This window comes from Phocoena phocoena, chromosome 20 (assembly GCF_963924675.1).
Source record: "Phocoena phocoena chromosome 20, mPhoPho1.1, whole genome shotgun sequence".
Classification (NCBI taxonomy): Eukaryota; Metazoa; Chordata; class Mammalia; order Artiodactyla; family Phocoenidae; genus Phocoena; species Phocoena phocoena.
The window spans coordinates 15612797-15633369 of NC_089238.1; the positions used below are offsets into that span (position 1 = coordinate 15612797).

Sequence of the window (20573 nt, forward strand, 5' to 3'; positions counted from 1 at the left end):
AGAGAGCTGCTCCCGGGAGCGTTAACTCCCTGGCCCTTTCCAGCTTGGGCGGAGTGGGTTGCAACAGCCAGAAAGAGCCCTCAAGAAGATAGCCACAGTGCAGGCACTCAGAAGCCAGGTTGTGTGCTTGGAAATGGTAAATGCTGAGGGAATATGGGTGAGACACCAACAGCATCCCCTCCACGCTGCTTCTAGGGACTTCCTCCCTCCCGCTCCATTTCAGTGTCCTCATGCATCCTGCCATTTTCTTACAGATTTCACCCCTCACCCCAGTTCTGAGGTGGGCAGATGATTTGTGTTGAGCCAATCTTTGCCCTTTCCCAGGATATATATCTATATCTATATTATATATCCCTATCTATCTCTCTATCTATCTAACCAACCAGGGTTCTTGGACTCCTTAATCAATAGTAATTGATAAGAGGCCAGATGAGAAATTCAGGCAAGGCTCTACTGGGACTCGAGCTGCAGCACGAAGGAGGAAAAACAAGTAACAGTTCCCCTTGCTAGCTTCCTGAAGGGGAGTGAGCTGGTAACTTAAATTGGGTGAGGGTAGGGGTGGGTTCATGGGTCCCGGCCCGGAGGGTTGGCTTGGGTGGTTGGCCAACCCACTTGGTGGTGCTGTGTGCAGGGACCACGTGCAGTATCCTGCTTTTGCTCTTGACACCTCAGAAGTGGTAGTTGGGTTTTTGATCTTTTTTGGTTTTTTTAATATTTATTTATTTATTTTGGCTGTGCTGGGTCCTAGTTGCAGCATGTGGACTTCTTAGTTGCAGTATGCATGTGGGATCTAGTTCGCTGACCAGGGATCGAACCTGGGACCCTGCACTGGGAGCGTGGCATGGAGTCCTACCCACTGGGCTACCAGGGAAGTCCCAGTCTTTTTTTTTTGCGGTACGCGGGCCTGTCACTGTTGTGACCTCTCCCGTTGCGGAGCACAGGCTCCGGACATGCAGGCCCAGTGGCCGTGGCTCACGGGTCCAGCCGCTCCGCGGCATGGGGGATCCTCCCGGACCGGGGCACGAACCCATGTCCCCTGCATCGGCAGGCGGACTCTCAACCACTGTCCCACCAGGGAAGCCCGAGGAGCCATGTTTAATACAACCTGTTACCACTGGTGGTCATTAGGGCCAAGAGCCAAAGAATATTTATTGAGCATCTGCTATGTGTGCTGGGGACACAACAGTGAACAAGACAGAAAGATTCCTCTTCTTATGGAGTTTCCATTCTAGAGGAAGTGGCGGACCGTAGAAATAGGAATACGTAAGTCAGAGAATTTCAGGCATGACAAATACAGGAAGAAAATGAAATTGGTAGGAGGTGACTTGAGCAGTGGTGACTAGGAGAGGACTCTGTGAGTGTGTAGCATTTGGGTTGACACCTGGAGGATGAGAAAGGGTCAGTTATTCAAAGACTTCAGGAAAAGTATCACAGACAGGGGGAACAGCAGGTACAAAGGCCCTGAGGTGAGAATGAGTTTGACTTATTCAAGAAACAGCAAGAAGACCAGTGTAACTCGAGTAGGGGAAGTGAGGTGAAAAGAGGCCCGAGGGGAGGACACAGAGATGGGCAGGTCTTTATATGAACATATGTTTTTATTTCTCTCGGGTAAATGCCTTCTTTTGCAGAATTGCTGGATCTATGCGTAGGTGACTATTTAACTTTATAAGAAACTATCAAACTCTTTTCCAAGGTTCTATTTTACATTTCCAATTGCTCCACGTCTCTGCTGACACTTGGTAGGGTCCGTGTTTTTAATTATTGTCATTCTAGGGACTTCCCTGGTGGTCCAGTGTTTGGGACTCCACACTCCCAATGCAGGGGGCCCAGGTTTGATCCCTGATCAGGGAACTAGATCCTGCATGCCACAGCTGAGACCGGGTGAAGCCAAATAAATAAATACTTAAAAAATTTTTTTTTTGTCATTCTAGTAGGTGTGTATTTCATTGTGGTTTTAGTTTGTATCTCCCTAATGACTTATGATGTTGAGCGTTTTTTCACATGCTATTCGGCCAGTCACATCTCTTGTTTTGTGACGTGTCTGTTCAAATCTTTCAGCCATTTAAAAAAGTGGGTTATTTGTCTCACTTTTCAGAAAGCTTCCTCTGGCTGGTGTGGGGAAGATGGACTGTAGGGGGCAAAAGTGGAAGCAGGGAGAGTGGGGAGGGACTGTAGCTTCCACAGAGGCAAGCTTGTCACAGACTCAGCACAGAGCCTGCCTTCTGGGAAAGTCAGCTTTGACCTTCCCCAACTCTTGGACTGCTGCCAGGAGAGACTGAGACACTAACAGATCTGGTGGCCAGGGGGGCAACCCTGCTTCCTGGAGTCTGGCTCTGGGAGAGGAGGGCGCTGCCCTCCGTCTCAGCCTGTTCCTTTTCCTGTGGAATGGAGACCAGGGAGTGGAGACCAGCCCAGGCTGGCGTATTGGGGTCTGCACCAGTAAAGTTGTACCTGTCGCTAAAATATTGAAATACTTCACTTTTGGTTGGTAAAGAGCCTCTATCCCACATCCCACAAATATCTACCACCACCCCAGTCGGCTCCCTTGGGACACCTCAGACTTCCCCACATCTCGTCAACCAAAGGGGAGCCCCAGGACTCTGATCCAGCCCTGTGGCCACGTCTGTTCTGACTAGGTGCTGCCTGGGTGTGGGGCTGTTAGACTGGGGACAGCCTGGGCCTGGTTGGAGTTGGAAGAATCAGATCAGGAGGCTGAGGCTGAGAGGTAGAGGGAGGATTTTTCTCAAGGAGAGCCCAGAACTGAAGACTTGAAGTACTAATAACAGTAACAGCAATGATGTTGATAAAGATTAACATTCATCGAGCACATACAGGGTGCCAGGAAGCCTGATTCTAACAGACCTCACAAAATCCTCACAAGAAACTGGATCATTGCAGCAGCCTGGCCCCCAGCTCCTGCCCCTGCCCCCCACAGTCTGCTCCCCACCCCCAGCCAGAGGGAGCCCTGGGAACACCCGAGTCAGATCAAAGCCCTCCTGGCTCAGAGCTTCCTCTGGTCTCTGACTGCCCCCCCGGCTTGCTGGGCTTTAGCCACCTTGAGATGCCTGGTGTGCCAGTAGGGCCTGCAGGACCTACTCCCTCCAGACCTGGTGGTGGTGGTGGTGATGGTGGGGTGTTGATTCTTCTGCAGCGGAACTCGGCCAGGCCTGGGCAGTGGCGGCGTTAGCAGCCAGTGCTGTCTGGGACTCGGCCCTGGCCCTCTTCCAGACTCGAATACTACGCCCCCGCAACAGGCCACTCAGCGTCTGTCCCATGACCAGCATCCAGTTTCCCCTTTTTTCTCCTGAGCCCGGCCCCCTGGGGAGCTGTGGGTGTTCCGCCTGGACAGGGGAGGGGGGCTTCCTGCTGCTGGCCCTAACCTCAGGTTCCTCCTTCCCCAGCCACAGCTCATCTCCTGCTGGGGCTAGAAGTCCTTGTCATCTCCTGGGTGGCCTCCCTCAGTGCTCGCTTCCAGCCACTTCCTCATTTGGTGGGAGGAGCCTAACCTGGCCCAGTGTTACCACGTTTCCTCCACCTGCCTCATCCCAAAGCCCCAGTCCTGCATCTGTGCTGTGTGCATCTGTGTCACTGCCTATTCCTCTCCCTCTTTCTCTGCCTTCCCGCTACTTTCTCCTTCTTCCTCCATCTTGGTTCTTTTTTCTTTCTAAGGGTCAAATATTTGTCTTTGGGTCCTGGGTTCCATTTCTGCCTTTATGTTCTGTGTCACCTTGGGCAAGTGTCTTTATCTTTCTGTAAAATGGGGATCAGAGCATCTCCCTCAGAAGAGTGTTCTTGGGGGTTAAACGCATGAACACTTGGGACGGGGTGCCTGCACGTCGTTAGTACCCGTATCCTGATGGCTCTCTTTTAATATCCTATGAACATCACACGGTTCTGACTGTCAAGTAATTATAACTGGTTCTTGTAAAAAGCTGACAAGGGTCAGACCCTGTTCTAGAAATATTAATTCATTTGATTCCCCACAATAGTATAAAGTAGGTACTATTTTACTCCTCATTTTACAGATGAGGAAACTGAGGCCCAGAGAGGTTGAGTGACTTGTTCAAGGTTGTCCAGCCAGGAAGAGGCAGAGATAGCTTCTATCACAGTCAGCCACAGACCCTCCTGTTATAATGATGTCTGACCCCTGCCTAGGGATGGAGGTCGAGTTGACACATGTATCTTTTGCCCTTCGTTCCAGCCATTGGGGGCTGCAGCATGGCCCTCTGGGATGTCTGGGCCTGACTCTTTGGTGGTATCCATCTCCGTTCCTCCTCCCCCATTGTCCCCTCCTCCCTCCTGCCACCACCCACCTCAGACTTCCTCCTTTCCTTGGTTGGACACTACGTCACATCCCACCCGCCTTGGACTGTGGTGTCTAGCAGCGTCGCCTGCATCATGGGGGGCCTTGGACCTTCCAACAGGCTTCTGTCTCTCCTGACTGTGGGTGGTGAGTTGGGGGCTTTGGCAGCTCTTGGGCTCAGCTCTGGCCAGGAAAGGGAACAGGGCGGAAAGAGAGAACCAAAGGGTGGGGGTTGATACCGGAGCAGATCCCTGGCACCCAAAACCCTATGGGTCTCTCCCAGAGCCTGTGCCCCACAAGATCTGGCCTCTGGGAGAAGCAGAGGGAGGGGATTCTGAGGGTGTTGCAACAGGACACATCGATGTAGAAGTAACACAGTCCGGTGGCCGTGATGCCGGCCCGCAGGTCCCACCAGACGTGGCTCTCCACCCGCGCCTACTGCCTGTTAGGACCCACCCTACCCAGCTTCTCTGCCCAACCCCCAGTCATAGTCACGTGTCTCAGTTTACCTTCTTTTTCTCTCCTCAGGTCTCAGCCTCGTTCAGGCCCACGCAGGTAGGCCTAGACCTTGCGATCTCCCTCCCTACCTCCCAAAGACCACCCCACCTCTGTCCCTTCCCCAGTCTCTCCACACCACCCCCTGATGACTGACACCACCTCCCAATTCCCAGCTTCCACTGGTCTCTGACTCCTGTGCCACTTACGTTCCCAGACTGCAGCTGCTCCTCAGTGAGCCCCGGCATGCTGGCAGGGATCGTGCTGGGGGACCTGGTGCTGACCCTCCTCATCGCCCTGGCCATGTACTCCCTGGGTCGGCTGGTCCCTCGGGGGCGAGGGCCCACGGAGGGTGAGTGGAGCTGGCCGGGGATGGCCTGGGACCCTCTGAGGACTTCCCTGGCGGGGAGGGGTAAGTTCCCAAGTCACAGTCCACCCAAAAGGAGGTGATGGAGGGCGGCTTTTGCAACCAAATGGTCCCAATTCTCACCCCGTCTGTCTCTGAACTCTGCTGTTCCCCACCCCCAAGCAGTGACCGGGAAACAGCACATCACTGAGACAGAGTCGCCTTATCAGGTGAGGAAACCAGCTTTTCTTTCTCACACCTCACTCCTGCGCTGAGGGTGTCCTGTCCCAAATACCCCTCCCCCAGCCCCTGCAGAACCTAGGCCCTAAAGCCCACTTTCTCAGCAGCTCCTCAAACGCTTGAAGACAAAACATCCAAAACTGCTTTCAATGATCAATCACCACCTTATGCACAGCTTAAAATGCGTGGAGGGGAAATACAGGGAGAGTTTGTCTCAGCCAGAAGGCAGGCTCTGAACTGTTCTGCAAAAGCCCAGCCCAGGACAGGCTGATTTCTCAGAGAAGTCCTCATGAGGGCAGAGGACATAATTCAACCCTAGTTTGGTAACTCTAAAGAGAGGAGCTCTGAATTTGTGGGGGAGGGACCCTGCAGCCTTTGAGAAACTGACGAAAGCCAGAGACTCTTCAGAAAAATCCACACAAAAAATACAAAATTGTGCATATAATCTAGAGGCGGTGCAAGTATCCTTGAAACCCTTCTTAAGAACCATAATGCAAATGTCATCTTTCCGTCTCCCACCTCCTGTCCGTGCCATTCTTAACCCTTTAGGGGGTCATGACCTCCTCTGAGAATCTAATGGAAGCCAAACAGACCCTCTCCAGAAAGATGAACTCCAGACTGGGCATTTGTATATGATTTCAGGGATTCTATCTGAGGCCTGCATCTTGGGGCCATAGAACCCCACCCCATCCCCATTGTGAACCCTGCTCTGTGAAATCTGTTTTACTTGTCTGCAGCCAACTTTGCTTTGCCTCACTTGTGGATAAAAAGTCTCTTTGTAAAGTATAAGAATCTCAAGTTTGGCTCTGTGAGGTCCAGAGGACTGAAGGGGCTTTCCAGTTACTGGGGGAGGTGGGGGACAGTGAAATTTTAGGGCAAAGCCCCAGTTTATTCATTCCTTTGGTGGAATTTGTTGAGGGCCTATATATGCTAGATGTTGGAGACACAGCAGCAGAGCTCACATCCTAGTTGGGGAGACAGACTTTTTTTTTTTAATTAATTAATTAATTTTTATCTTTGGCTGCGTTGGGTCTTTGTTGCTGCGCGCAGGCTTTCTCTAGTTGCGGCGAGCGGGGGCTACTCTTCATTGCGGTGTGCGGACTTCTCACTGTGGTGGCTTCTCTTGTTGCAGAGCACAGGCTCTAGGCGCGCAGGCTTCAGTAGTTGTGGCACGTGGGCTCAGTAGTTGTGGCTCGCGGGCTCTAGAGCACAGGCTCAGTAGTTGTGGCTCATGGGCTTAGTTGCTCCGTGGCATGTGGGATCTTCCTGGACCAGGGCTGGAACCCGTGTCCCCTGCATTGGTAGGCGGATTCCTAACCACTGCGCCACCAGGGAAGTCCTGGGGAGACAGACTTGAAGCAGATTAACAGATAAGATCATTTGGGGAGGCAACATGAAGGAAATAAAGTAGGTTGATGTGACAGTGAGTGACTCGAGTGTGTGGGGAAGAAACTATGGATGGGGAAATCAAGAAATGCTTCTATGAGAAAGTGACGTGAGCTGAGACTTGAAGGGTGAGAAGGAACTACCCATGGGAATATCTAGGGGACCAATGTTTCAGGCAGAGTGAACAGCACACACATAAAGGCCCCTTGGCTGGGGCATAACAATGAGGCAGAGGAGAAGGGGGAACATTGAAGGCACTTGAATGAAGTCCAGATCTCTTTCATGGCTACAAGGTTGAAGAAGCTGCCAGGGGCCTTGCAGGCCCCTGGGAGGAGGCTAGATTTTATTTTCAGTTTATTTGGTGGACCCCCTTCGCTGATGGTCCACACCCTGTCCATCCCTTTAGGAGCTCCAAGGCCAGAGGACAGATGTCTACAGCAACCTCAACACACAGAGGCCATATTAAAAATGAGCCCAGACCAGGGCAGTCAACAACCTGATGCCTGGATCCAATCATTCCTGATGCCTGCCCAGCACTCTATTTCTACTCCCACCAAGATACAGATCCACAGAGTGTCCACAATGACACATCAGACCTCTCCCCACTACTGCCCCCAAATAAACATGGAGCACACAATGTTGAGTTATTCCAGATCCCTGGGCTGACGGGATGGGGATATGCGGGGTTCTAGGTGGATCAAGGACCCAGAAACAGCTAAATGAGAGGGAGCCTTTGGGGAACCTGGGTTGTCTGAGAAAGAATCAGAACAAGAAGTATTTCAATTGCTTTATTCCAGCCCAGAAGAAGGCTGGATTTCCTGTGCCGCCACACACAATCCAGGATGACAGGCTCAGAAGTCCTGTGTGGCAGTTACTGGGGAGTCAGCCCCTGCCAGGCATGTTGATGTAGATTTTGCCATCTTCTGGGGGTGGGGGAGAGAAAGCACGAGGCCTGACCACCCACCTTCCACCCACATCTCCACTTCCTTGGGGACCCCCTGCCTCAGGGGTTTCCTCAGGAGTTCCCCTAAGCACCGCCCCCAGGGTTTCCCCAGAGCCTCAAGGGCTTGCCCGGGGGCGCCCGCCCTGGGGACCCCCTCCCTAGGGACACCATGCCTCTTCAGGCCCAGCTCTGTCCCTGCCCTCACCTTGGGTGGGCCTGCTGCGTGGGCGCACACACACAAACAACACCACCACGATTAGCAATGACACGACCGCATCTGCAGCCACGAGGCCCGCCAGGAGTGGCAGGGAGAGGGGCCCACATCCAGAACAGGAACCTGAAGGGGTGGGAGCCAAGATAGAAGGCAGCTGAGGGGGGTTCCAGACACTTGGGCCTGGGCTTTGGGCATATGGGTCAGAGGAAGTCCCTTTGGAGGTGGGTGTCCCAGATTCCCTGGGGAATGAAAGGGGAGAGGGAGATCCAGAGAGAGGCTGGGGGCTGTCCCAGGGCTCCCAGGACTGTGCTTTGGGCATAGTAAGTACTCCTGAAGACAGGCTGGCGGATGGCCGAGTCCCTGGGCCTTCAGTTTGGTGATGAGGACAGTGAGATGGGGACCTAGAGAGGGCTGCAGATCCTCTGGGGGCTCTGATTCAGGGATGTGAGGTGAGATCCAGGACCCACAGGCCACACTTCAGGGATGGAAGCAGGACCTGAAGCGGTGCTGCAAAGGGGACAGGGTGTTGACTTCTCACCTGGGGTCGTCTGAGCTGCAGCCACTGAGGAAGGAGAGGGAAGGTAGATCAGTGGGGAGAGGTGGTTCTCAAAACAGGGTGCAGGGAAAGGTGATGTCCTGAGAAGTAGCCTCCACTCGGGAGAGGTCAAATAAGAAAGAGGCACCCAATGGGAGGGAAGCACCCAGAGACACAGAGGGAGACAGGAAATCAGAAATCTCACCTCACAGCAAATCTCACCCAGCGGTGAGAAGGGGACGAACAGCAGCCATCCAAACTCAGCTTCCCTCCGCAAAGAACCAGGCCCAGAAGTCTCTCTCTGGAAGGGAAAGGGCACTGGGAGAAGGACCCATCCTCAGCACCCCTCCCTTCAGATGCCACCCCAAGCCACTCCTTTCACAAAACTCTGCCTAACAGCCCCCATAACCACTGGCTTCACTTGGGAGCAAAAGCAGGAACAGGATGTTGCCTGCAGGAACCATGGTGGGCCCGGGGCTGGAAGAGGTCTGTCAAAGGGTTTTGGTCCAGAGAAGTCCTGAGGAACAATGGGGAGTAGAGAGGCAGCAATAGCGGATGTCACTCTGCTGGTGGCAGGGCCACCTGCTTCCTGTGTGTGTGTGGGAGGGGGAGAGGTGATGGATCTCTCTGACAGCCTTTAGGGACAAACTAGGGGGAGGGTTAGAGAGATCAGGGAGGCTGCTGTGATCGTCCAGGTGGGACATGACAGGTGGACCAGGGTGTGGGCACTGGGGAGATCCTGGAAAGATTTTGAAGGTAGAGCCAACAGAACTTGCTGATGGAGTGGATATGAGTGTGCATGAGAGAGAGGGGTCCAGGATGACCAAAGCTTCTGGCCTAAGCAACTGAGAAGACAGAGCATCCTTTGACAGGATGGAGAAAGAGGGGAAGCAGGCTTAGGGGGGAGAGTGCCAAGGTTTGGGCAAACTGGGTTGGAAATGCCTGATAGATCACCCTGTGGAGAAGCTGAATGACCACAGCTGCCTCTTTGAGTTCAGGTGGTAAGTCTGGTCTGGAGATGTAAATTTGGGGATTGCTGGCTTATGGATGGTATTTAAAGCCATGAGACTGGATGAGATCATCAAGGAAGTGAGTACAGACAGAGGAGCAACAACACCTCCTCCCAACACCGAGAATGGGTGAAGAGGAGGAAGCAGCCAGTAAAACGGAAGGAGCAGCAAGTGAGGGAGGAGAACCAGGAGAGCATAGAGTCTTGAGGGCAGGGGAGAAATATGATTTACATGGTCACCAAGATGGGAACTGAGAACGAGCCTCCCACTGGAATGTCAGTTGGCTTGAGGGTTGGGAATTCCTGCCCGCTTAGTTCACAGCTATACCACAGCACCCAGCAAAGTACCTCCCTTGCAGTAATTATTTTTAATGATGAATGAATAATGAGAACTGGCCTCTGAGAAAGGTGATGTGTGGAAGGGGGTAAATTTGAGTTCACCTATATCCCTCTTACCTACAGACCTTTCTTCCCTAGAGACCAGGGAGTTCTGAACCCCAGCCCCCTTCTCTCTCGGGATCCAATAATACTGGCAGCGTCCCCCCACCCGCCCCTCGGCCAGCCCAGGGCCTGGGAGTCAAGGCCTCCAACAACCCCTGGACAAAATCCAGGTCCCCAGTTCCCTCCTCTTTCAGGAGTCCGCTACCTCAGGCCCCTTCTCCCTCAGACCAAACACGGGGTTCCCAATCCCTGTTTCCGGGGAGACTTAGGAGTCGGGCTCTTAAAGTCAGCCGCGCCCATTTAGACACCAAGTTTGCTCGAGCGCAACGCGGGGACTCCCGGGCTTGTGGGCGGGGCCCGCCCCACGACTGGGCGGTGCCAGAACCTCAGTTTAAAAAGTCGCGGGGGGACCCGACCCAAGATCGGGGACCCGGCGGCGGCTCCGCGGGGAAACAGCGAGGCTGGCGCAGCGCCGAGGCCGGGGCCCTGGGGCCCCACAATCCGCACCACGGAATCCCCGAGGTAATGGAGGGGCGGGGAGGTGAGGCACGCTCGGCCCCTAAGAGAGGGGCTGTGGGACGGACTCTTGAGGCTCTGAGGGACGGAGCTGGAGCATCAAGAGTGAGGGGTGTGGGCTTCCCTGATGGCGCAGTGATTGAGAGTCCGCCTGCCGATGCAGGGGACACGGATTCTTCCCGGTACGGGAAGATCCCACATGCCGCGGAGCGGCTGGGCCCGTGAGCCATGGCCGCTGAGCCTGCGCGTCCGGAGCCTGTGCTCCGCAACAGGAGAGGCCACAACAGTGAGAGGCCCGCGTACTGCAAAAAAAAAAAAAAGAGTGAGGGGTGAAGCTGAGAGTGAGGGTACCCGGTGTTTGGAGGGGGCGGAGGGTCCAGACTCCTGGGTCGTGATCCCGGAGCGGCTGGGATTCTGGACTCTTGAGTCCCGGGGTGGGGGGGGGGGGGGCGTGGGGTGGGGTAAAGGACTGTTGATCCTGAATCCTAGGTCCCGGGAATGAAAGCGCTGGGAGCCCCGACTCCTGCCTGGGTCCTGGGAGGAGGGGGCTGGGGACCCGGACTCCATGCTGTAGAAAAAGGCTGGATCGAGTCCTTGGGGGCGTTGTTTGAAATCAGCCAAGGTCTGGGTGGGCAAGGTCCGGAGTTTGGCCGCAGGAATGCACTCTGGCCGTGACCCTGCCCCACCCTGGGATTTCCCGAGTCGCCACCCGGCCCGGGTCCCCGGGCTGAGCAGGAATTTCCCTTGTGCGGGGATTCCACGAGCGCCACGCTTGGCCACGCATCGCGTCTCGGAGCGGGACACCTGGGTCGCCGGGCGGAGAGGAAAAAGGAGATGGAAGATTCCCTTGCGTGAGCGACGTGACGTCAGCGCGTCGCGTCTGGGCGGTTTCCGAGTCCGCCCTCCGGCGCTTAACCCTTCCTATGCTCGAGCGGGGCTCGGAAGGGTGAGGGCTGAGGGCCTGGCCTTCTTGCATCGTGCGAACAAGGAGTCTGGAAACTGGGATTACCAGGTCCTAGAGGGGAGTAGGCTGAGGGCCCGGACTCCTGGGTCCTGGGGAAGGGTATGCGAGTCTCCCAGACTCCCGTGAGGTGGGGCTTGGACTTCTGGGTCTGAAGAGGGGGGCGAGGTCTGAACCTTTGGATTCCTAATGAGCTAGGGGGCTAGTGACTTCGTGGTTCCTCAGGGAGAGGGGCTGGGGACTCGGATGCCTGGTATCCCGAGGAAAAAGTATCAGGGCAGCTTCTAGGGCAGAGAGATATTGGGAACCTGGATGTGCGTCTCTGGGGAGTGATGCCCGGCGACGCCCCGAATCCCTCAGAACTGGGAGATCTGGGGGTGGGGTGGGATTTTTCACGGAAGTGTTAGGCAGAGGGAAGGGGGCTGCAGAGAGCGCCCTCCACCTCCTTCCTCAGTTTCCACGACGCTGGCGGAAAGTTGGGTCAGAGGGGAAAATGCGGAGCAAAAGGAAGGAAACCGCGGAGGCGGCGCCGCACCCGAAATCTTAGATTGGCTTTGGAGTTCTCAGGCGGCATCAGTGTGCCAGTTTTTCCGCGCGGGAGGGCGAAGAGGGCGCTCAGATCCACTCCCCGGCGCACTTGGGTGACGTAAGGACCCCTGATAACTTCCCTCCCTCTTCACCCCGCAGTGAGCCGGAACGAGCGCAGCCACTGCCCATCACAGACGGTGAAGAAGCTCCTAGAAGAACAAAGGCGCCGCCAGCAGCAGCCTGACGCTGGCGGGCTACCGGTGAGGCCCATGAAGCGCTGTAAACTACAACTCCCGTGAGGCCATGTTCTGTTGGGCAAGGACTTGCTGCCTTGCTGGGCCCTCAGGGCTGATGAGAGACGTAGTCCTGACTTAGATGCCCTGTAGGTGGGGAATGGATGCTGAGGAATCTGCCAGATAAATTCACCCTTGTTTCTTTTTGCTTATGCCTCTACAGGGACAGTTCCTGGCTCCCCTGGCCCAGCCCCTGACCCCACCTGTGAATGAGGGTGAAGCTGGTAAGTCTGGAAACTCAACCTGGTTCCCTCAGCTCCTAGCCCCAGCTTCCCTCAGGGACTCAAACATCCCAGCTCTTAGAACTTTCAGGAACTTAGGAGTTAGACCCTCATTCTTGCTGAGACCCGCAGAGTAGAGCCAGATTCTCTGGAGCCCAGTAGTCTATGCACATAGTCCTTCAGGGGCCCAGGCTCCCAGCCTGGAATCTAGGCCCTCAACCCCTCAGTGTCCCAGGCATTTAGGTCCCATAAGTCCAAGCTTCCAGCTCCTTGGTGCCCCAGAAGTACTAGCTTTCAGTACCTTGAGGACTCCAGGCCCTCACACAGGTCCTGTCTGGGCTGTGACTTCCCTAACTCTGGTAACCAGGCCTGCCTCTGCTCCTCCTCTCACATGCAGGCCATACTCACTTCCCAGCACACCAGGAGACTGTGGGTTCTGGACTTGGCAGCCTGGCACCCCCCATGGGCTTTCCAGACTGGGACCCCAACACGCATGCTGCCTACACGGACAGGCCCTACTCTTACCCTGCTTCTGCTGCTGAAGGTTTCCTGACTCCTGACTTCTACTCACACTCGGACCCAGGGCGGCCGTGTTCATTTCCCCTGGGGATGGAGGTGAGATACAGAATGGGAACTGGGTGCTGAAGGGCTCCTAAGATTCCCAGTTGCCCTTATGCAGCATTCTGAGATGTCTGGGGTTGGATTAGGATCCCATTCCTTAGATGGGCAAAACTGAGGCCCAAAGGTCCAAGGTCACTTGGCACAGATGGGACGCCCAGCCACTCTGCCTGGCACTCTGTATGTGTATGTGTGTGTGGTAGAAAGAGGGAATTCTCAGCTGACTGGCTCTCCCCATCACCTGTACCCTTCAGGACCCCCTGGATACTCGGCTCTATGTAGAACCTCCCCTGCCACAGGCAGGATCCTGGAGAAGTTCTGGACTCCCTTCAGGACCCCCACAGTTGCCTCCTGTGGTCAACGGACCATCCCTGGACGCTGCCCGTGCTCACATGCTGGCTTTGGGGCCACAAAAGCTGCTGGCCCAGGATGAGGAGGGAGATACGTGAGTATAGGGGAATGGAGTCTGCAGGCTCTCCTGCTTAGCTGGGGTGCTGTGCTCATTGCTTCCTTCCACCTATCCTCAGGCTCCTGCACCTGTTTGCGGCTCGAGGGTTGCGCTGGGCCGCATACGCCGCAGCTGAGATGCTCCAAGCCTACAGACATCTGGACATTCGTGAGCATAAGGGCAAGGTGAGGGCTGAGGGCCTGGACTCCTGGATCTGAGGGCAGAGGGTCTGGAGGCCTGGATTCCTGGTTTTCAGAGGGGAGGGGGCTGGGGGCCCAGACTGACCTTTCCTGACTCCTGCAGACCCCTCTTCTGGTGGCTGCTGCTGCCAACCAGCCCCTGATTGTGGAGGATCTACTGAACCTGGGAGCGGAGCCCAACGCCACTGACCATCAAGGGCGTTCTGTCTTACACGTGGCCGCTACATATGGGCTCCCAAGAGTTCTCTCGGTATGTTCACCTGGCAGGTGGGATGAATGGGATGGACTGATTGCCTAGATCCTGGCTTTCAGGGCTAGGAGGCCTGGGGAGACCCTAATCCAGCTCTCTACCTCCTCCTCCTCCCAGGCTGTGATTAACTCAGGGGTTCGAGTTGACATCGAAGCCAGAGACTTCGAGGGTAAGTTGGGTGGTGGGCAGGGTGGGTGGGGCTGGGTGGGGTCGGTGCTCCAGATGTAGAGTCTTCACTGTCTCTACTCTGCAGGCCTCACCCCTCTCCACACAGCCATCCTGGCCCTCAACGTTGCTATGCACCCACCCGACCTATATCCCCCAGTACTGAGTACCCAGGCCCAAGACAGGCTGGCTTGCGTCAAGATGTTGCTGCACGTGGGCGCTGATCATACCAGCCAGGTGAGCTGGGCAGTGGGCAGCTGGCCTCCAGGAGGGCATGTGGGATGGGGGCGCCTGGCTATCCAGAGGCTCGAAACAAATTCTGACTTGCCTCTTCCCAGCTGTGTGACCTTGAACATGCGACTTCACTTCTCTGTGCCCCAGTTGTCAACTGGGAGTAATATTACTGATCTTAACTTGTATTTACCAAGCACTTACTATTCATCAAACACTGTTTCATGGATTAGCTGATTGAATCCTCACAAACACACTTTGATGTGTATACTATTATTACTTTCTCTCTTTCACTGATAAGGAAACTGAGGCTCAAGGACTTTGCCTTGTGAGTGTCAGAGAGGGGATTTGAGCCCAGGTGGCCTGACCCCAGAATCCAGCTGTGAATACATATAGTTTCCTCCTTCCTGACAGTGGCTCCTTCAAAGGCTGGCTGAGAGAATCAAACATCTACTCATTGTTTTGGATTTTTACATTTTAGTTCAAGAACTTTGAACATAGATAAAGTAAAGAAAATAGTATAATGAACTCCATGTAGCCAACATAAATAACCAGCAACTCATAGCCAGTCCTTTCCCATCCACTTCTCCTGTATTATTTTGAAGCAAATCCAAGCTTATAGTTTTACCCATAAATATTTGTCTTTAGAAGACAAGAACTCTCGTTAACCTCAGTACCTTTATTCTACTTTTAAAAAAATTAAAAGTCTCATAATATCAAATATCCTGTGTTCAAATTTTTATTTGGCTTTAAAGTGACATACATTTATTTTTTTCATTAAAAAAAAAAACAAAAAAAACCCTAGGATTCAAATAAAGCCCACACATTGCAGTGATAACGTCCTTTTAAACTCTTAATTTAGAGCTACCCCTCCTTTAGAGCTTTCTCTTCATAATTTTTTTGATAGAGCCAGCTAGGTTGTTTTGCCCTATATAAACTCACAACTCTTTTTAAAATTGAAGAATAGTTGATTTACAGTGTTGTGTTGGTTTCTGGTGTACAGCAGAGTGATTCAGTTGTACACATATACACATATTCTTTTTCATATTCTTTTCCTTTATGGATTATTACAGGATATTGAATCTAGTTCCCTGTGCTATACAGTAAGACCTTGTTGTTTATCTGTTTTACATGTAGTAGTTTGTATCTGCTAATCCCAAACTCCTAATTTATCCTCCCCCATCCCCTTTCCCCTTTGGTAACCATAAGTTTATTTTCTATGTCTAAACACACAATTTTTAATGTTTATTATCATTACAAATTCTTTAAAGGCACATAGTAAAGTTTCATTGTGGAAAATGTCTTTACTTGCTTCAAAATATGAAGAGAGGGGCTTCCCTGGTGGTGCAGTGGTTGAGGGTCCGCCTGCCGATGCAGGGGACACGGGTTCGTGCCCCGGTCTGGGAGGATCCCATGTGCCGCGGAGCGGCTGGGCCTGTGAGCCGTGGCCGCTGAGCCTGCGTGTCCGGAGCCTGTGCTCCGCAACGGGAGAGGCCACAACAGTGAGAGGCCCATGTACCGCAAAAAAAAAAAAAAAAAGAGAACAGTTCAGGATGGAAGTAGATACAGGCTTAGATAGGCCACTGATTAATGCTGCTCAGTTCCCATCTTTATAGATAAAATACAGTCCATGTGGGATGTGGGCGCATTTTACTGTGTTTAATAGAATGTGGGCTGGCCAGGGCAGCTGCTAGTCCAGAGAGCTCCTTTGGAGGAATAGAAAAGAAATCTTTTTCTCAAAGATACTTGGGCTGGAAAATTGTCTTAATAGATGTACCGTTCGGTGATGTGTATGATGTGAATGGCACCCCCTTAAATCTGGTATTCCTGTAGAGTGCACAGCACGTACAACTGAATAAGGCACTCCTGGGTGCTTGAAAAAGAGAGACAGGGTGTCTAAAGGCTCTTGGGTTCCATGGGTGGAGGCTTGGGTGTGAGGACTGGCCTGACCTCTGTCGTTCCCCTCCTCACAGGAGATCAAGAGCAACAAGACGGTTCTGCACTTGGCTGTGCAGGCTGCCAACCCGACCCTGGTTCAGCTGCTGCTGGCGCTGCCACGGGGAGACCTGCGGGCCTTTGTCAACATGAAGGTAGGGGCCTAGGCTGGAATGTGCAGATTGGGTGAGACGTGGCAGAGAGCGGGCAGGGGGATGTTGGGAGTCCCACGGGCTGTGTCTGGGGAGGGGCTGCTGTGTGGGTCGTGGACGGGGCACGTGTAGGGCCTAGAGGGGTGTGTGGAATGTGGCCCTGGAGGGGGCTTCTGGGGGATGTGAGGAGGGACATGTGGGACCTGGGTGTGACGGAATATGAAACGCGCCATCGAGGGCCCAGGCCAGCTGAGCCTGCGTCTTCAGTAGACCCCCCCTCACCGTCCCCAGGCCCATGGGAACACAGCCCTCCACATGGCGGCCGCCCTGCCCCCTGGGCCGGCCCAGGAGGCCATTGTGCGGCGCCTGCTGGCAGCTGGGGCGGATCCAACGTTGCGCAACCTGGAGAATGAGCAGCCTGTCCACCTGCTACGGCCCGGGCTGGGCCCTGAGGGGGTGAGCACTGAGCCCGCCCTGACTGCAGGGTGCACCCCCGACCCCAGCATTCCTGATTGTAATCTCAGAAGGTGACCTTGACCCTTATCCAACCCTGACTTCAAAATGTGACCTTGAGGGACTTCCCTGGCTGTCCAGCGGTTAAGACTCCACGCTTCCACTGCGGGGGGCATGGGTTCCATCCCCGGTTGGGGAACTTAAGATCTCACATGCCATGTGGCACGGCCAAAAAAAAAAAAAAAAAAATGACCCTGGACCTCAGTGTTTGCTCCCTTGCCTGATAATGGTGACTCCTCCTGACCTCTACTTTCAACCCTGTATCCTGACCTCAAGTTGTGACCTCTGATCCCCAAGCATGACCTCCAGCCCCCTGACTTTTAGTCCTGACCTCAGAGTGGGACTTCTGACCCCCAAATGTGACTCTGGCCCCTTGCTTCTCCCCTTTGACTCCCAGTCCTCAATGCTAATCCCAAGGTGGCAACGCCCAGCCAGCAACACCTTTGCTCAGGAGCCTTGATTCATTGTGTGAATGAGCCTTCATCCCCAGCCCCGCATCTTGACTCAGAACCTCTGACCTTCAAACCCAACTGACCCTACTCACTTCTCTCTGGCCCCCAACTTCACACCCCAACAGGGTGTGCCTGTTCTCCTTGCAACCTCTCAAGCGTCTCCCCCATCTTGTCTTGTCCACAGCTCCGGCAGCTACTGAAGAGGAGCCGTGTGGCACCCCCAGGCCTGTCCTCTTAGGACTCAAACCCAGAACCTGGACTGATTTTCCAGTCCCCACCGTCCTGTGGGACAGCCAGCGTATGCTAATGTTGCAAATCCGTGATAATGTATGTGCATAATGTCCTGCCATCGGGGTCTTACATTAAAACCCCAAAATGGCTGTTGGTGGGTAAACAGTCCCCAATATTTGGGGTGGTGTGATACCCTTCCTCCACCCACAAGGAGCCCCCTTGATGATTTCTGTGAAATCGAGGCCCCTTGATTGTTTCTGTGAAACACACTGGACCCCCAACCCTTTCCCCACCAGGATCTTTTGGGGTCCAGATGTAACTCCCCTATATGGTACTTGGAGTACGCCAAAAGAGCTTCCAGTACCATCCTAGTAGAGCTCCTAAGATGACCCCTGACCTCCCCAGGACCCACCCCCTTCAGGTCCTTAACCCTGAGACATAGGAAGGACTCTCGATCATAGTCCCCTAGGTCCTACTGCTTTAAGTCAGAACACAACCAGGCCCCTGACCCAGACCTCAGTATTTCTAGTGAATCCCTCCCCTATCTGAAACTCTTGATTAAACTCAGTTTGGACTAGAACCGTTACTGTCTAATCTCTAATCATTGTGCAGGGAAGCGGCTGAGGAGCCGTGTTTGGGTGGATGTGTCTGGGTGGGGGGTTGTAGCAGACACGGCGGGTGCCAAGTCCCTATCCTGTCCCCCTCACCCTGTCAACACCTGGTGGTCTAACTGCCAGGGCCGGCACGTGACTCTGCCTATGGGCATTCTCAGACCACTGGTGCCCGCTTTGCCCTGGGTATGAGTGTGGTAAGACTTCCATGCCAGGAGGATCATGCCTCTTCCCACTCCAACAGCTCTCAACCAGTGACTGACTGAAGGGAGATGGTATGTAAATGCTCCAGGTCCCCTGCCTCCGTGGGGATAACTGGGAAGTGTGTGTTCTACACGGGCTCTCAAAGCTCCCCAGTGGAACGAAGCTCCGGTTCTCCACCATGGTTCTGGCTTGATAACGTACCCTTTCTTGGCAGCTTTCCCTTTTCTGGGTCCCTTCCTGCTCCCCTATCAATGTTCTCTACTCCTTGCAGGTAATCTTGTCCTCAAATCCTTGCCTCAACCTCTGCTTCCAGAGAAACCCAAACGAAAGACGGAAGACCTCCACAATGCCCCCTTGTACCTCTGTCCCACAGCCTCTGCTCTGTCCTCCGTCCCAGTCTCGTCGCTCCAGAAAGCCCTCTGACGCACAGTAGCCCCCACTGCTTGGAGCCTCTCACGGACAACAAACCAAGCACACTTCAGGGCATATGCCAGAGTCTCTACCCCAAAACTTAAGGCTTAAAACAACCACCACTTTCGTTTTTTGATAAATTTATTTATTTATCTTTGGCTGCATAGGGTCTTCGTTGCTGAGAGCAGTCCTTCTCTAGTTGTGGCGAGCGGGGGCTACCCTTCACTGTGGTGCGCAGGCTTCTTTGTGGTGGCTTCTCTTTGTTGCGGAGCACAGGCTCTAGGCATGCAAGCTTTCGTAGTTGTGGCACCCGGGCTTCAGTAGTTGTGGCTCGTGGGCTCTAGAGCGCAGGCTCAGTAGTTGTGGCGCATGGGCTTAGTTGCTCCGCGGCCTGTGGGATCTTCCAGGACCAGGGCTCAAACCCGTGTCCCCTACATTGGCAGGCGGATTCTTAACCACTGCACCACCAGGGAAGTCCAGCACCACTTATTTTGTTCATGATTCTGCGATCTGGGCTGGGCTGAGCTGGGCAGTTCCACTATCTTGCTTTGGTCACACACGTGGCTGCAGTCAGCTGGAGGCCCGATTGGCCTAGACAACAGCACTCACGTGTCTGATAGCTCAGCTGAGATGGCTGGAACTTCTGAGAGTGAGCCGAGCATCCCTCTCCCAGTGGTCCCTCCAGGAGGGTAGGAGAATCTCCTCATGCAGTAGCTCCAAGAGGGAATATTCCAAGGGAAAAAGCCCCTGCTTGCATCATGTCTGCTGATACCCCATTGGTCAAAGTCAGCCATGTGGCCAAGCCCAGAGTTAGTGGGGAGGAAGGTACTGCACTAGAACGAGAATACTGGGAGGTGGAATTACTGGTGGTGCTGGCACAAGTCTCCCACAGCAGCCGCCTTGGACCAGCATGAGTGTGCTCTTCTGTGGTACTCACATAGTGGCAGCTGACCCATGAGAAATTCATAATAGTATGTTGTATTTCATTAATTCTAGGAAGAACTTAATTGGAATTCATCTTACAATTAGGTGGCATAGTTTAATGTCTGCGTAGTTTTCCTTGTGGTACATAAAATAATGGTATTTCTTATTATTATTTTTTTTTTTGCGGTACGCGGGCCTCTCACTGCTGTGGCCTCTCCCGTTGCGGAGCACAGGTTCCGGACGCGCAGGCTCAGCGGCCATGGCTCACGGGCCCAGCCGCTCTGCGGCATGTGGGATCTTCCCGGACCGGGGCACGAACCCGTGTCCCCTGCATCGGCAGGCGGACTCTCAACGACTGCGCCACCAGGGAAGTCCGGTATTTCTTATTTTTGATGGCATCTTAGATTCTGTTGACATATAAGATGTGTTTCCCGATATGTATCAGCGCGCACACACGCACACACACACACACACACACACACACACACACACCACTAACGTGATAACAAGTCTCTAGGAAACTTTGCTTTACTGAAAGAAGAATTAAATCGTATTCAGGGGGAAAAGAAGAGTGGTTTAGGGGCACAAGAGCATCAAATGAGCAATAGTAAAGTTATTTTTCCTGCTGGAATTTCAATAAAAACGGTGTTTTTAAACTAATTACTCTAAGTATTGCCATTAAAATGCAAATATTATTAGGGAATCATGCACTGAGCGTATTGAGCAAAATGGCCTTTCATTTCCTATCCCACCTGCTTGGAGCTCCTTACCTATTGTTAGCCTGTGAATCACCCTTG

At 53.7% G+C, this 20573-nt stretch overlaps 3 protein-coding genes across 6 annotated transcripts; 2 read left to right on the forward strand and 1 right to left on the reverse strand.

Annotated features, from left to right (window-relative positions):
• The first annotated feature begins 4329 nt into the window (after positions 1–4329).
• Positions 4330–7403, forward strand: TYROBP (transmembrane immune signaling adaptor TYROBP). Of its 4 annotated transcripts, none has more exons than XM_065899459.1 (5): positions 4330–4450; positions 4832–4858; positions 5016–5150; positions 5331–5374; positions 7177–7403. In XM_065899459.1, exons 1-5 carry the CDS (start codon positions 4399–4401, stop codon positions 7234–7236), a joined length of 318 nt encoding a protein of 105 aa, XP_065755531.1. In that variant the 5' UTR covers positions 4330–4398; the 3' UTR covers positions 7237–7403. The 4 variants fall into 4 exon arrangements, with proteins under 4 accessions (XP_065755531.1, XP_065755530.1, XP_065755532.1 ...); XM_065899458.1 differs by having other exon boundaries at positions 4360–4450; positions 5328–5374; XM_065899460.1 differs by lacking the exon at positions 4832–4858 and having other exon boundaries at positions 4399–4450; positions 5328–5374; positions 7177–7236.
• Positions 7404–7544: 141 nt separating this feature from the next.
• HCST (hematopoietic cell signal transducer) lies at positions 7545–8991 on the reverse strand. Its single transcript, XM_065899469.1, has 4 exons — positions 8884–8991; positions 8466–8489; positions 7919–8050; positions 7545–7693 (listed from the first exon to the last, which is right to left on the reverse strand). The coding sequence occupies exons 1-4, from the start codon at positions 8924–8926 to the stop codon at positions 7653–7655; spliced, it is 240 nt and encodes a 79-aa protein (XP_065755541.1). The 5' UTR covers positions 8927–8991; the 3' UTR covers positions 7545–7652.
• A 606-nt stretch (positions 8992–9597) lies between these two features.
• NFKBID (NFKB inhibitor delta) lies at positions 9598–17633 on the forward strand. The gene is made up of 14 exons (XM_065898340.1): positions 9598–9643; positions 10107–10197; positions 10334–10434; positions 12077–12177; positions 12374–12434; positions 12829–13046; positions 13349–13494; positions 13577–13682; positions 13801–13947; positions 14065–14116; positions 14201–14349; positions 16317–16433; positions 16722–16886; positions 17580–17633. The coding sequence occupies exons 1-14, from the start codon at positions 9598–9600 to the stop codon at positions 17631–17633; spliced, it is 1554 nt and encodes a 517-aa protein (XP_065754412.1).
• The last annotated feature ends 2940 nt before the right edge of the window (positions 17634–20573 follow it).

Coding starts and splice junctions, on each gene's coding strand:
- TYROBP (XM_065899458.1), top strand. CDS start 4,399: ATGGGGGGCCTTGGACCTTCCAACAGGCTTCTGTCTCTCCTGACTGTG. Junction 4,859..5,015: donor CCTCGTTCAGGCCCACGCAG/GTAGGCCTAGAC, acceptor TTACGTTCCCAG/ACTGCAGCTGCTCCTCAGTG. Junction 5,151..5,327: donor GGGGCGAGGGCCCACGGAGG/GTGAGTGGAGCT, acceptor CCCACCCCCAAG/CAGTGACCGGGAAACAGCAC.
- HCST (XM_065899469.1), bottom strand. CDS start 8,926: ATGGTTCCTGCAGGCAACATCCTGTTCCTGCTTTTGCTCCCAA. Junction 8,490..8,883: donor GTTCCTGCTTTTGCTCCCAA/GTGAAGCCAGTG, acceptor CTCCTTCCTCAG/TGGCTGCAGCTCAGACGACC. Junction 8,051..8,465: donor TGCAGCTCAGACGACCCCAG/GTGAGAAGTCAA, acceptor CCACCCCTTCAG/GTTCCTGTTCTGGATGTGGG.
- NFKBID (XM_065898340.1), top strand. CDS start 9,598: ATGGGTGAAGAGGAGGAAGCAGCCAGTAAAACGGAAGGAGCAGCAA. Junction 12,178..12,373: donor CTGACGCTGGCGGGCTACCG/GTGAGGCCCATG, acceptor ATGCCTCTACAG/GGACAGTTCCTGGCTCCCCT. Junction 13,683..13,800: donor TTCGTGAGCATAAGGGCAAG/GTGAGGGCTGAG, acceptor TGACTCCTGCAG/ACCCCTCTTCTGGTGGCTGC.